The sequence below is a fragment of the Pyrgilauda ruficollis genome, unplaced genomic scaffold (assembly GCF_017590135.1).
Source record: "Pyrgilauda ruficollis isolate IOZ18807 unplaced genomic scaffold, ASM1759013v1 scaffold159, whole genome shotgun sequence".
NCBI classification, from domain to species: domain Eukaryota; kingdom Metazoa; phylum Chordata; class Aves; order Passeriformes; family Passeridae; genus Pyrgilauda; species Pyrgilauda ruficollis.
The window spans coordinates 445,740-460,712 of NW_024514654.1; the positions used below are offsets into that span (position 1 = coordinate 445,740).

General features: G+C 54.6%; 1 protein-coding gene across 1 annotated transcript; it reads right to left on the reverse strand.

Annotated features, from left to right (window-relative positions):
• Position 1: 1 nt before the first annotated feature.
• On the reverse strand, positions 2 to 13,350 carry NMT1 (N-myristoyltransferase 1). The gene is made up of 13 exons (XM_041462005.1): positions 13,322 to 13,350; positions 13,209 to 13,221; positions 8,610 to 8,754; positions 8,500 to 8,553; positions 6,397 to 6,515; positions 5,830 to 5,921; positions 5,126 to 5,242; positions 4,235 to 4,405; positions 3,797 to 3,905; positions 2,635 to 2,805; positions 2,236 to 2,403; positions 1,447 to 1,584; positions 2 to 22 (listed from the first exon to the last, which is right to left on the reverse strand). Exons 1-13 carry the CDS (start codon positions 13,348 to 13,350, stop codon positions 2 to 4), a joined length of 1,347 nt encoding a protein of 448 aa, XP_041317939.1.
• Positions 13,351 to 14,973: the final 1,623 nt, after the last annotated feature.

Below are 14,973 nucleotides of genomic sequence, written 5' to 3' on the forward strand. Positions count from 1 at the left end.
CTTACTGCAGCACCAATCCAACCTGGAAATAGGAATCAGGATAGAAATTGGGATCAGGAGGTGTCCTCTGCTCCGTTCCCAGCCATGCTGGGAGGGCTCGGTGCTGTCTGTGTCGGTTTCCCCACTGTTTTTGGGGTATTTGAGAGCAGCAAAGCCCTGGGTTTGTGGCTGAGTGGGCACAAGGGCCATGCCCAGCTCTGACCTGGGGAGGTGACCAATGTTTGGTGTGTGACAAACCCCATCAGGTTATGAGACAGCCTTGATTCATGAGCCAAGGGTGTTTGTCAGCTCATGATGAGTAGAGGGATGGAACACCTCTGCTAGGAAGTGGGATACTCTTAAGGTCCCTTCCAACCCAAACCATTTCATGATTCTGTGACTTGGGAGAAGCTGCTTCCCAAGAGCCTGGTCCCTGGACATGTCCCTCCACAGGCAGCTGGCACTGCTGGGGACCCTCCAGGACGTGCTGGTGGCCTGTCATGCACTCTGACCCAGTGGACCCCGAGGCAGCCTCACCACAGGAACATTCCCATCATCAGGCTCTCCCAACCCCAAGTTCTCCCAGTTAAAGAAGGAATTGCTGGCACATCCTGGGAACCTCCTGGGGCTTCCTAGGAGGCTCAGCAGGCAAGTGAGGCTGGTTTAGGGCACAGGGCTTGTGCCCAGAGACAGACCTGGTTCACACCAGGGAACCAAAGCCCTGTGACTGCCATCAAGGCATTAATTAGCTGTTAATTAGCTGCAATGTAGCCGGGTAGATTCTGGTTCTCAAGCACCATCCTCTGCAAGGTGGCTGTGGACAGGTGCTGAATCACCTCTCTGGAGTGGAGGGACAGCAGCAACCAGGTGCTGCCTCAGAATGGCCCAGGGCAGGCAGATGGGGACCCTGCACAGCTCTGGGAGCAGTGGGGAACAGGCCGCTGGCCCTGGGGACAAATGACATCCTAGGATCCTGTGGCTCAGCCCCCTGCATGTGGTGGCAGAGCTCCTCTGTCCCAGGTCCTGCTCCAGCCTGCCTGTTCTCTCCAGAGGAGTGGCTGCTCCTCCCACCCCACCAGGACACACTGACACCCAGGGCTGTGCAGTGACACCCATGTCCCATGAGGGATCACAGGTGACTGTCACAACCCCCCGTGTCACATCTGTCACCCTGCAGCCCTCTGCTGTCTCCTCTGTGCCTGGCCTCCCTTCCTTAGAGGGAAGGAGTTAGTGTGAGGGGAAGGACTCAACCTGCACTAATCCAGGAGTAAAATTAGCTTTGGAAGATGAGTGTGGAGGGTTCTCCCCAGGGACACACTCTGCAGGCATGGGAGATGGCAGAGGGATCCACCTTCACTGTGTGGGACACTGCAAGGACACCAGCTGGGCTGGAGTGCTGAGCTGTGGGTGACAGCCACCCCATGTCCCCAGGGCTGTGGGGCTGAGACCCCTCCTCACAGCACTGACCTTCTCTGGTGCCATGCTGGGACACTTCCAATTGTACAGGTAATACTGCAGGTTCCCATCCCCGATCCCAAACTTCAGCTTCTCCAGGAAGGTTTTGTTTTCCATGAGATCCAGTGCATTGAAGACGTCAAATCCTTTCTGCACAGGGAGACATGAAGCCATCAGTTCTTGCTTTTGTGCTGGGGAGTTCCTCCCACCTGTGAGCAGCCTGGCCCCCTTTCCTGCCTGGCTTTGAATCCCAGAAAAAGGCAAGAGCTCAGGCTGCTGTAGGACATGAGTAACCACCACAAGCTGGAAGGTTCAAGGTACCCCAGTATCCCTCTCCTGGGTGGCAGATCCTTTTAGATTTGGATTTTTACAGTTCCTGGGAAGAAGCCCTTCCCACAAACCCGAGGGTGGCCAGCCTGCAGTGAGCTGCCCAGTGAGTTTCCTGGGGAGCTCCTGTGAGCTGCCCAATGCCCCACAGTGCCAGCCCACCCCTGCATCCCTTACCTGTGGGAAATGGATTTGTAGAGAATTCTCAAAGCCTGACAGAAGGCTCACAAAGGGTAATTTGAGACGATTGGCTTTAAGGCATTTACAGCATGGTGTAGCAAAAGCTGATAGGCCAAGATACACTTATAGTGTATTGTAATTAGGAAATAATTGGCTTCTGATTGTGATGGTGTGAATTATAACATCTGCATTGTCTCACCCTTCACATGAGACTGAAAATGGAATAAAAGCTTTTTAAAACACCTCTCAGCTGCCCCTTGTCTGGGTCAGGAAAGGGCTGAGTGCAGCACTCACCGACTTGGCGAGGATGAGCGCGTCGCTCATGAGGTCGATGAGAGGCGTCTTGGTGTGGACGTTGTAGAAGGAATAAGCAGCTTTCAGGCTCTTGTGAGTTGGGTGGTTCATGATGGTGGAGGGCAGGGTGTAAAAGCTCAGGAAGTCTGTCACCTCTCCTGGGGCACTCTGGAAGGCAGAAGGGACATCATGACACGTCAGGCTGGGATAAAGCCTGGCCAGAGCCTCAGAGGGGCTCTCCCAGTTGGAGTGGTGGCTGCAGGGCCCAGCATGGAAGCACCATCCTCCAGCAAATTCCCATCCTGGAGGGGCATGGAGCTCCTCCCTGATTGCTCCCACAGCTCCAGTAGAGGCAAAAGCCCAGGAAAACACCCCTCCCATCCTGCTCCTGCCCCTCACCTCTACCACGAAGGTGTCGATGATGTTCTCCTGAGGGACGAACCAGTGCTCCACCTCCTCTCTGCTCATCACGGGTGTCAGGTGGAACTGCTTCAGGTACTCAGTCAAGAGCTTGTGCACAGCAGGGATGTCCTTGTGCTCCATGGGCCGCAGGCCGGGAGTCTTGGGAGTCTGCAGAAAGTGGGACAAGTTGTTTCGTGGCTTGCACAGTGCTTTTCATCACCCAAGGGCTCTCCAACGAGCAGCACAGAGACACTCTGCTTACATCAGCCCATTTTCAGCCCCTCAGCCCTGTGCGCCCAGCAAAGGATGGATGTGATCTGCTGTGACACCAATGGCAAAGATCACAGAGAGCACAGCATGTCCCAAACCCCCAAGTGCAAGGTCAGGTCCCACTGGAAGTGCTCCTACCCGCTAACAACACAAACTCTGCTTCCCTGCAGGTTCCTGTTCCCACTCACAGCAGGCACAGGCTGGGAGACATGTCCCAGGCTCCACAAGATGTTATTCCCAGTTGGCCTCAATTACTAATTTAGGGTTGGGATGGCTCAGCAAGCCCAGATCTGCTCTGGGGCTGAGTTTCTATGCAAAAACCAGTAGCTCCAGCCCAGCAACCGCTGTCTGTGTGGCTGTGGGAGGCAGGAGCTGGGAGCTGCCCAGCATGAAAGCAGCACTTTGCACCCCAAAGGGGTGACAGAAAGGAGCCAACAAGGTCAGGAAAGGTGGTGGCAATTTTAATGCAGTTTGCTTCTTTCTCTTCCATCTCCAGCTGGGGAACTTCCCCAGCAGGACAACTGCAGTGCCAGAATTGATCAGTGTGACTGAAGAATGAGAGACTAACTCGATCCAAGGTCACACTGAGGCTGTGTTTGGACAGATGAAGGCTGTCACATCTGCCTGCTCGTTTTACCAGAACGACAGGCTATGACTGTCACCAGCAAACAAAAGCTCACAGGGTCCTCTAACTGCAAGAATTTGCCCTTAAAATGCAGGTACCCAGGCAAAAATACATAAAGATTAAATAAAGCACAACTGCTTGACAGAGTCATTTACTATGTGGAACAAACCCTGGGTCTCCAGGCAGAGGACTTGACCTCCACCTCCTTTGTGTGTCTTGCCCAGGGAGGAGCAAGTCCTGAGCTCTGCTCTGGCTGGCACCCACCTCAGGCAGCCGGTACAGCTTCGTGGTTCGTTGCATAGTCATGTTCCTGCTCAGGTGGGAAAACTTGACCTCGATGAGTTTCCGAGGATTCAGGGAGCGGTGCCAATACCTGCAGAAACACACTGGCAGTGGGAGACTCGTTCTGGGGCAGCGGGGGGGCTGCAGGGGCAAGTGAGAACATCAGGCCAGCAGCTCCCCACAGAGAGCAACACGGCTCTGAGGTGATCCTGCTGCCAAAGCCTCCTCTCCTGTGTTACATGAGCAACTTGAGCAAAGCCACTGCACTTAATCCTGGAAGGACAGCGTGGGAGGAGAGACCTGGACTGGGATCACTCTCCCCTGTCCCGGGGAATCCCACACTGGCCACACTACCGGCCACAGAGGGGACCACGGGAAGGGAAGGTCTGCAGAGATCTTGGGAGAGCCACAGACACTCACCTGCAAGTCCCCACAGGCTTTGGCAGCACCACTCCTGCAGTGTAAACAGCCTGGAAGATTCCCTCTAGATGCACCCTCCGTGTGATCTCACGGATCAGAACCGGAGCCACCCGTTTGGAGCGCAGCTTTTTGTGGACACACAGGAAATTTATCTCCACCATCTTCTTCTCTCTAGGGGAAGAAACAATGCAGAGCATGAGGTTTGGCTGTCCTGACCTGGGAGGATCAGACCAACACCCTGGGCAATCTACCTCCAAACCCCTTCAAGGGAATGAGGAGTCAACACCTCAGGGAAGGGGCAGGAGGTTTTGGAGAACCCTCCCTTAAGCTGTTACCCAGGGATTTCCAGGCAAAATGGTCTAAACATATCTCAGGGGAGGGTCGGGTTGCATGTTAGGGAAAGGTTCCTGCCCCAGAGGGTGCTGGGCACCGCCCAGGGAATCTCCTGCCCAGGGAATGGTCACAGCCCCAAGGCTGCCAGAGCTCTAGGAGAGTTTGGACAATGCTCTCAAGGACAGGGTGGATTGTTGGGCTGCCCTGTGCAGGGATAGGATCTGGACTGGATGATCCTTGGAGATCCCTTCCAGCTCAGGATATTCTATGATTCTACATCTCCATCTAACCGTGGATGATTTCTGTAAGCCAGAGCCCTAAGTTAACCCACCTCGTTGAGGAAAACAGCCTTCACAATGGTTAACTACCAGATGTCCCTGCCCAGAACCTCCCTGCCAACCCTTAAATATCCCCCACCTTCCCCTTCAAGCAGCAAAACATCTCCAAAGCTGAAGGGTGCAGGTCTGGCTGTGTGCTGGGGAAGACAGTGGAGCCAGACCCCCTGAGCTCTCCCAAAGCCCCAGCAAGGGGCAGGATGACAAATGCAGCAGCACTCACGTGTCATAGATGTGGATGGTGGCTGGAATCGCGCTGATGAATCCCACCAGCTTCTTGCTGGAGACCACTCGGACCCCACAGTGCCACTGGGGCAGCCAGCCTGGAGGACGCAGCGCCCTGGGGAGGGGACACACCTCAGCTGTCACCTCCCACCCAAGGTCCCTGGTGTATCTGCTCCTGCCTCCCACCCTGCCCTGGGACACCCTGAGTCCTGCTGGCCAGCAAGAGGATGAGAGTGACAGGGATGTGGCAAGGACTGTTGGGATCCAGGGCAATTCCTGCCCCCCATGGCCAGTCCTCACTAGGGACACATCTGTTCCTGGATTCAGGAACACCCTGAGGAAACAGCAGCTCTGCTGCAACAGAACTCCAAGGGTAATTGCTGGCAGCTGCCTTCATCCCACAGCTCCAGGGCACTGAGGAGTCTCTCAGCTACTGGGATTTTCACAAACACTTGAGGGATCAAACCAAAGAGGAGAAAAATCCACCTTTAAGCTCCCATATCTTGAAGGAGCCAGAAGCAGGCAGGGCTGGGTGACAGCCCCTCTCACCATGTCCCTGGGACACTGTACACAGTGACAGATGGGGAAGGGACATTTCAGGAAGAAGGGAGATGGGATAAGCAAAGGCAGCTGCAGCCCTGTCACCGGGATCAGGCTTGTCAGCATCCCACACCCCTGCTCTGCACTCCTGGTGCCACTCACCACAGCAGGAACTCGGGCGAGTAATCGAAGCGGAACATGTTGTCATCGTCCTCCACGTAGTTCTCGTTGAGCAGTGTGTACAGCTCCTTCAGCTGCAGCACAGAGCACACAGGTTAAGGAGCTTACTCAGCCATCAACTGCCCTCAGTCAGGACCCTGAGCACTTAATGTGTGGCCACAGCACTGGGGCACCATGTGCAGCTGTGCCCCTACTCCTGGCACATGCCCCTGCTCCGGGGTCCTGGAGCAGTGTCAACAGAGCAGGGGGACAGCAGGACACAGGTAAGCCCTGTGTCATCTCCCAGGGAGGTGGGTCATGCTGTAAAGGGGGTTCCCACAGGAGAACTCCAGGCTTCAGGCATCCTTACATCCCCTTGAAAAAAACAGGCCAAGCTGCTCAGTGTGGGATGGGTAAAAAGACCCATCCAAGCCCAAGGTGTGACAGAGCCACAGTCACCTGCTGTGGTAAAGGACACATTTCCATCCCCAAAACCACCTCCAACATTCCAAGCATTGAAGTGCCACCCAAAACACTCCAAGAGGAGTGTGCTGAGCTGCCTGTACTCACCACACCTCTATCCCCCAGGTCCAGGGCGTCCCAGGTGAAGCCCTGGGGCAGGGTGTAGGGCTCCTGGCGGATATTGTCCTTGTCTGGCTCCACCGGGCCGTGGGTGTTCACCACTTCTCCTGGAACACACAGCAGGGAGCATGAAGAAGTTCTCTGCTAAGTGAGGCCAAGCCTCCACAACACCTCTGCTCATGTCTCCCAGCCCTGCAGTGGCAGACAGGGATTGTCACTTCACCCACCCAGTTTGGGAGGTGACAATGGGCAGGGAATCAAAACTTCCAGAGCAAGGCTGGAGCCCACTGGGTGACCAAACACAGCCACAGCTGCATCCTCCAGCTCCACACGTGATGCCTGATCCTTCCCCATCCCCACAATCCCAGCCTGGGCCAGCACTTTCCCGTGAGGCCCTCCATGGGACAGTGATCTCCTGCCAGCTCTGGCCACTGCCACTTGGCAAGTGTCAGGGTTTCCTGCTCACTGTGCCTAAAGGAGAGCTGCAGCGAACAACACAACTTTTGTTGTAAAACCACTGACTCCTAAAGGCCCTAATTCAGCCAGGAGATGTCAGCTCGAGCTCTGGCTGTCTCAGGGATGTCAGTCCAGCAGCATCACTTCAGTGCTGCCAGGAAAAGCAAGTTGTGCTAATTAGGAATTCCCTTAAAAAGGCATTGAAAAGGTTTCCAAGCAATGGTGAGGTGATGAAAGCCCAGAGGAAGAACTTCCCCCATCACACCCACCCCAGGCAGCTTCCAGAAACACTCACCTCTGGCTGCCCTCTCTGTTTTGAGCAGGTGCTGAACTGTTTTGAGATCTGGCCTCAAAAATCCCACAGCACTTCTGTTATCCAGCCCTAAATAGCCCCATGCCCATAATGGCATGAGCCAGAGCACACCAGGACCACGAGGAGTGCTGGGACACAGTGAGTGGCCAGCAGCCAGGCACAGCCACCAGCCTGGTGCTGGGAGGAACGAGCTGCTTTGTGCCTCCCACTCCCCAGGAGACACCCTCCACCCTTTCCCCAGGGTCTTCCCAAGCAGAAATTATGTTTCCCATGCTCAGTATCCTTGGAAAAAAAGGGCAAATGCAAGACTCTGCTGTCTCACATGACCACATGCCATCTCACTGTGATTTTCCCAACTTAAAGCTGAGATTGCTGCTCCCAGGAAAGGTTTTGAGACCCAAAAAAGCCTCACAGTGGTGTGGACACACGGAATGGGAATCAAACACTGCATCTGCAGCAAAATGACACAAACCCATGAAGGGAAATACTGAAGAGCAGCAAGTCTGAAGCCATGACAAGTTTTGGATAAATCTAGAAAATTGGGCTTGGACTCACTCTCTAGTTCCCTGAGCTCTGAGGGATGCAGATGAGGAGAGACTAAAGTAAAGTTATCCCTGGCACCCCAATCAGCCTGGGAATGAGCCTTCCAGACAGGCAGCTCTCCTGGCATGTCTGCTCTGAAAGCCCTGCCACGGTGTCAGTGGCAGATCACTGCCACAGGCTGTCAGGAGCAAGAGGAAGGGCTGGAGCAAGGCCCAGAGCTGGGAAGCACCACTGGGATGTTTACAGGGGACCAAGAGATGGGGCTCCCCATCCTTAGTTGTTCATGGCAGCTTGGGGTGGAGCTGCTTTGATGTCTGTGCTCCCCCTCTCCTGGCTCAGCTGCAGCTCCTGCCTGTGCTGAGGGATCGAGCCCAGCAGAACAAGGATGTGGCAGCTCAGCACTGCACCTGCTTCCCTGAGCTGCTCCCTGCCCCAGCTCACCCCACACCAAGGATCTCTGTCTGGGAAGCTTCAACCTCCAGGAAGGGGAGATCTGGACAGCTCTGAGCCAGCTCAGGATGTGGCAACACCACACACAAAACTCAGGTACAGAGGGCTGGGGAGACCCAGCTCCAGGGCTAAGGATGGGGATTAAGGGATCCAAACGCAGGAGGCACCAGGTCACATGTCTGAAGGGGTTCCTTGTCCCTCTGTACCCCCTGAAGTGCTTGCACAGCTCTTCAGACCCTCCCCATCCACCTAGTCCGTTGCATTCACGTTGCTGAATGGTGGAGAAGTGGTTTTGGTGCCTTTGAAGCCCAGGCCAGGCAGGGACTCACCTGGTGGCCACAGATCAGCACCTCCAGGCTTCTCTGGGGGCTTCCTGGAGCAGCCTGGGGACCACAAGGCCTCCCCCAGGGCCCACAGGACATTGAGGGGCTACACATACCTAACTTGGGCACTGGCTGTGTGTCCCAGAACTGGTAGCTCCTCTTGCTGGCTTCCTCCATGGTTTTGGCAGGTCCCTGACCTACAGAGAAGAGCTCGATGGCTTTTTGAATCTCCTGGATCCTCTCAGCAGGTAAAGAGTTCACCTGAGGGCACAGAAGGAGGGTGGAAAGACAAAATGAGTAAGCTGAGCCAGCAGGTCTGTATGTGGGCTCCTCATTAGGGCAATGTGGAGCTGGTCCTGTCATGGGGTGCTGCCAGGAAAGGGAGAGCAGGCAGGAACCTCCCTTCCCATCCTCAGTCCTTGACAGGATGCATGAACCCTCTCACCAGCCAGCTGCCCCTCACCTAGATCTGGCTTCTAGGCACTCCCCAGACAAAGGGGATGGAAGAATTTTCTGAAAATGCTTTAAGCTTCAGTTAAGTGGGTGCTGTGAGCCCCAGGAGCAAACCTCCCCACCTGACATCCTGCAGAGACAGAGGGATCAACCCACACCCAGCACTCGAGATTCTTTCAGTGGCTTTTCTCTCATTGTTCAGCCTCCTCTCTCTAAGCTAGATCTGTACCCACAAACTGCAGCTTCCAGAGGAGTCCCTGGACACCAGGGATTGGGTCAAGGCAGAGAGGTTGAGTCAAGATGAAAGACACTTTCATCCTCCTCTTCCTCAGGGTGGATGGCTCTGCACTGAATTTCCAACCCCAGCTCCTCTCTGATCCCTGAGGATTTTAGTTTGAAAAACACAAAGCCCCAGTTTAAACCTCTGCAATGTCAGATGGACAAAATATTCAAAATATTTGGACAGAAGCTGGCACCAGACAGAAACCAGCCTCTGCTGATGTGTCCCCTCTGCCACAGGACCAGAGGGGACAAGAGGGCCAGGAGGGTCAAACCTGTGTGTCCCATGCTGCTTCCTCAATCACTGGCTGCTGGACAGGATCAGGCAAAGCCCAGAGGGATAAGACAGACCTTGCTCTCCCCAGCTGCTGTTCTTGGGATCATCAAGCAAAAAATCAACACCACCAGATGTCCCCCCCCGTGCTGCTGCGGGCAGGACTCTGAGCTGGCAGGTGGCAGCTCCTGCCTGTGACAGGCAGCTGCTGGCTGGGAAGAGTAACTTGGAGGTGTTAGTCTGACCCTAGAACTGGCTGGGATATCCAGCCAAGGACTGCATTATCCCTGGAGGGCTCTGCAAACACTTTCTGCACCAACAGGAATTCCCACACATGGAGCCAGGCTGGGAAATCACTGTGAATCTGAAGGTTTTTGAGCAAACAAGTGCCTAAAACCAGGGCTGGGAACTCCTTCCTTGCCCTAAGCAACACTGGAGAGGTTTGGGATGGGGCTGGCTGTTGTGGGGGGGCCAGGATTCCGGGAAGGGGTTGGTCACCTTCACTGGCTGGTCCTGAGCCTGGTCAGGCTGGTCTCCTCCTCCTTTCTCTTTCTTTCGTTTGGGTTTCTTTTTCTTCTTTTTGGCTCCACTGTCATTTGCTGGACTCAGGCCCCTGAGGAACAAAAGAAACATCATTGGAGCCTTGGGTTTTTCTTTTGGGAGAACTTTTGTTTGGTTTCTGAGGCACTCTAAAGAAAATGCAGGCTCCTGCCGAGTCCAAGTCTCCAGGAAGGGGAATACTCTGTGCACAGAGGGTACAGCCAAGCGCCCACCCCATGGCACAGAACTCTCTGGGAGCTCCCAAAAAGGGACCAGCACTAACACCCCTCACCCCACAGGTGTGCTGGGCAGTGGGGACTGTGCCCTGTACTGCAGTGACATCCCTGCTCTGCCACCCGTGCCCATATCCACCCTGTGGTGTGGTGAGGTGCTCAGCTTTGGCTTCTTCCTCTTCTCCAAGCCCAAGGACAGATGTGGAAGCAGAAAAGACTGGTCCAGCACCAGGGATAAGGCCCCAGAGCAGGTCCAGGCACCACAGAGAGGTCACTGGCCAAGGACACTGTGCCAAGTGTCACCTGCAGAGGTGATGCTCTAGGGAGATGAGGCTGTTTATTGGAAAATTACTGCATTGTTATGCTGGAACTGGAAAACTGAGAGTGAGCAGCAAATCTCTGGGAGTGCAGGGTGGAAAGTGCCCACACCAGGGCACAGCTCCTCCTTCCAGAGCTGCAGGGCAGCCCTGGACACTCAGATCATGATCATCTCCAAAGAGCTGCTGGTGTGAAACCCCTCCCAGAGCCTGGGATTTGCTCCAGCAGCATCCTGGTGCCAAACCCCAGGAGAGGTGCCTGCTCCCAGCATGGCAATGGCAACTCATGATGATGACCTCGTGGTCCTGCATGGGACGACCTGACACAGGACAGTCACTGCTGTGGGGGAGCTGGGAGCTGGCCAGAGCCTCTGAGACAGTCAGGGTTCAGGGGGAAATCCAGTCCTGGAGAGGCTGGAGCAGGTCTGAGTGGAAGGATGAGAGGGGAAAGGGAGGGACACAGGGCCAGGAGAGCTCTGCCAGCTGCCAGCACATGGCTCAGCTCTGTCCTGCCCAGCAGGGTCAGGATACAGCCAGTGCATTTCTATTCTACAACACAGGTGTCCTCTCCTTGCACCCCAAAACAACTCCCACAGCAGGGACAACCCCACAGATCTGAGCTGCCCAGAGGCACCAGCCTGGAATCCCTCCACAAAAGCACAGTTTAGTGTCTTTACCAAACACAAGATAGTGGTGAAGAGGGTGGAGCAGGAAAAAAAAAAAAGTGTTGGAAACTATATTGGAGCAGCATCCAACTATTTATTTCAGCAAGGCCAGAACAAGCAGAAGCTGAGAGGAAAACAGAGCTTGGAAGGTGGAAATTGTCCCTGCCCAAGGCAGGGGGTGGAACTGGATGATCTTCAAGGTCCCTTCCAAGCCAACCACTCTGTGCAATCCTGGGCTGAGCAGCAAGAAGGTTATGAAACTGGGGAAAAGTGGATGGAGAAAAGTTTTTGGAGGGATGAAGCTGGGATGTAGAATTGTGGTGGGCTGCATTGCCCTGGGGAGCAGAGAAGGATGGTTTGCAGGACAGAGCTGCTGGGCTGGGGAAGCTTTTCCTCTGGATAAAACCTGAAGAGCAGCAGAGCCTCTGCAGACAGCACCTGCTGGGGAAAAGGATCCCCATCCATCAGCAGAGCCTGTGTGGGACACCAGGAGATGGAAGCATTCCTGGTGTGGGAACAAGCAGTGGTTCAGGGCAAGCTGCTCCACAAAAGGGGGTGAAGAGAAGCCCTCCTTCTTCTGCAGAAGAACATGAAGGGAGAGGAGCAGGAGCAAAGCCACAGCTCCAAGGACCAGCATCCCGTGGTGCTGCTGCACCATCCCTGTTGGGAATCTCACCTTCCCTCCCACTGCCAGGAAAGGGCTTTGCCTCCACCTGGGAAATGCTGTTGGACATGACAGCAGCAGCAATGCCAGCACAGCGCTGCTGACACCACTATTGATTTTAGTGACAAATGTGTGATGGCTTTTTTAACTCTCTGGGGAGGAGCACAGGCAAATCCTGACCTCACTGAAGTCCTGGGATGAGCAAAGCCACCTTGGAGCTGCAATAAACACATCCAAACCGTTTCCTATCAATTTTGACACTACAAACTGACAGCACCAGGAGAATTCCTGAGCACACCTCAAGGGCTGACACTGGAAGTTGCCCCTTCCAAAGGGGAGAGACACGTTCCCAGCTCACCTGCACATTGGCATGCTGCAGGTGTCAGCTGTGACAGACAAAATGCTCCCCTCATACTCTGTCAGCATTGCTTTGCTTCATAAATCAGAGCTGCCAACTCCCAGCTTGGTGCTAATGAGCTCAGCCCAGCCACGCCGGGCTCGCAGCTGAAAGCTCTGAGAAAATTCCTCCCTGATTTATGAGCAAAGCTGTCGTGACCTGGAAGAAATCAGGGTGGCAGAAGGTGGGATGAGGTTTTGCATTCCAGGTGGCATGGCCTCGGGAAGGGCCCTGCTCCAGCCAGGAGATGAAAACCAACCTGGCAGAGGAGACACCAGCATGTGGGAAAATGCTGGAAAACCCAAAGGTTCCACTCACTACACCCAGAGAAGCAACAATTGCAGGCATTTTCTATTTTACATCTATTTAGGAAAGGAAATATCTTCTTTCCCCAGGGTAGCTACACCCCCCAGATGCTCCCCACATTAATGACAATGCCCCACCACTGTCCTGGGACAAGCCACCACCACCCAAAATCTCAGCTGGCAAAGCTGAGGGCTGGAGCAGTTTCATCCCCAGGAAGGGTGAGCTGCCAGCCCAGCTCACATCCCACATCCCACAGCCTTCCCAGCTGCACTTAAGGCCTTTTTTTCCTCCCATATCCCTTTGCATTCCGAGGTGCACTGAGAGATGGAGCAGCTGGACAAAGGCACCTTGACTGCACTGTGCAAACATCCCCCAGCTCCCTGTGGGATCACCATGGTCTCTCTTCTGGCTAAGGAAAACACTTTCCCCTTCTCCTGGGAAAGGCATCCCCACCACCAAGGCCATTACTTGGCACTCCAATCCCTCCTTTCCTGTTTCCAGGTGTCTCCTTGAGTTGAAGGCAAAGGCTCCAGCCCCAACCACTGCCCAGAAAACAACCCCTGTGACCTGAGTGATCTTGAAATTACCTTTTTGGAAGCACTTAAAGACAGCAACCAGGCTTGTTCAGGGTGAGACCTGCTCAGACTGGCTCTGCTCCACCAGCTCAGCCCCTCCAGAGGCTGGAAAACACCAGACTCACCCGGTAACAAACTGGTGCTCAGCACCCATTACCCACCCCTGAACCATGGGCGTTCCCAAAGCTGAGGGAGGAAGCACAAGGGGAACAACTCCAGCTGTGGGCAGCCCCCCCAGCCTGGTGGGAGGCTGAAAGTGTCAGATGAGAAGGAGTAGATCCCTGCTCTGTATTTAGGTGCTGGAAAATCCTTCTGCCATCCCAGGGGCTAATCAGGCACGGTGCTTAGGCTGTAATCTCTGTAATCTCGTTAGGGGCTGTGGCAGGGAGGAAGGGAGGATCTCCAGATGGCAGAGCTCAGCTCCCAGAGCCCAGCATGCCACCAGTGTGCTCCCTACACCCACAACTGATCCCATGTGCTGGAGCTCAGTGCCTGTCCCAGGAACCCCTTTTTGTGGCCAAGAGCAGGCAGGGATTGCCAAACCCACTGCAGCCCCTCTGGAAAAGCCCCTCTGTCCCCTCACACCCCATCCAGCTGTGCCACAGGGCACTCCCAAACTCCTCCTGCCTGGAACAGCTTCCCCAGGTGGTTCTGAACTGTTTCAGGGACCGGGACACTCCCATGCTGTCACCACTGCCCTCGCTGCCTGTGAGGTGACAAACCCCACCAGGCTGAGCCCAGGCAATGCTCCTGCCTTTCCAAATCCAGGGAACAAATCCTCCACAGCCACCAGGGACACAGCAGCCCCCTTCACACAAAAGGAAATACGAAAAATAACCAAATGGGATTATTTTCTTTGGAAAATCAGCTTGGATAACCACAGCAGAGAGCAGTGCAGCCACTTCCCCGTGCTGACACAGGACTGAGGCTGAGGAAACTCAATTCCTCTTTCCTGTCCTTAAAAGGAAAGGAAGTATCACTTTCACTAAGGAATACTTTCATGTTTTAAACCTCAGGGCCAAGATCCAGTGAGTCCCAGCACAAACTGGCACGCAGGGCTCAGAGTGTGGCTCTACAAAGCCTGGCAGCTCAAAGCCCTTCCCTTGCCCTGTTTTTGGGGACAGTGTCTCTGGGGTGACCAGAAACACTCCCACACCCCACTGCAATGGCATGGATGCTATGGAATCAACAGAATTAATGACTGTGCATGCAGCAAGAACACCATCCTCCTTCCCACCACTTGGTCTCTCCCTGGTGGTTTTTGGGGCTTTGCCAGAGAGCTCCAAAGCCTCCCTGCCTCATGCTCACCAGCCACGCTTCTGCTGTTATTTCCCAAGCTATCCAAACTATTTCCTACTGGATATTCCTCAGGCTGCCTGTGGTGGCCCAGCTCCTCGAGGTGGCCAGTGATGCCCAGGACCCCAGGAGGGCTCCAGAACACACCTTTTCCTGGCAAAGGGCAGGAGGAACTGCTGGGCTGGGGAGCAGCAGTGATTGAGCACCAGGTCTCCTCTGCTCAGCTCTGGCTTCCACAAACCTAATCATGTCAGAGGGAAAGAAAATAAAAATCTCCCCAAGCACAGCTAAACCGATTAAACTGAGACACGGTGCCACACCCGGGAGGCAAATGAAATATAAATGGGCAGCTGTGCTGTCATAAAAAAAGCCTCTGTGATATTTCTTGTGTGACCTTTTATTCGCTTTGGTTCCTGGGAAGGGGGGATTGCCAATGGAAAGCTGCTGCTGGAGGGAGAAGGGCTCTCCAAGCCTGTGGTCT

What these genes read in the sequence shown, in the direction of transcription:
- NMT1 (XM_041462005.1), bottom strand. Translation starts at nt 13,350, where the DNA reads ATGGGTGCTGAGCACCAGTTTGTTACCGG. An exon ending in ACAGCCAGTGCCCAAGTTAG is followed by an intron (nt 8,554 to 8,609) that starts GTATGTGTAGCC and finishes TGTGGTCCCCAG; the next exon opens with GCTGCTCCAGGAAGCCCCCA. An exon ending in TGCTGATCTGTGGCCACCAG is followed by an intron (nt 6,516 to 8,499) that starts GTGAGTCCCTGC and finishes TGTGTGTTCCAG; the next exon opens with GAGAAGTGGTGAACACCCAC.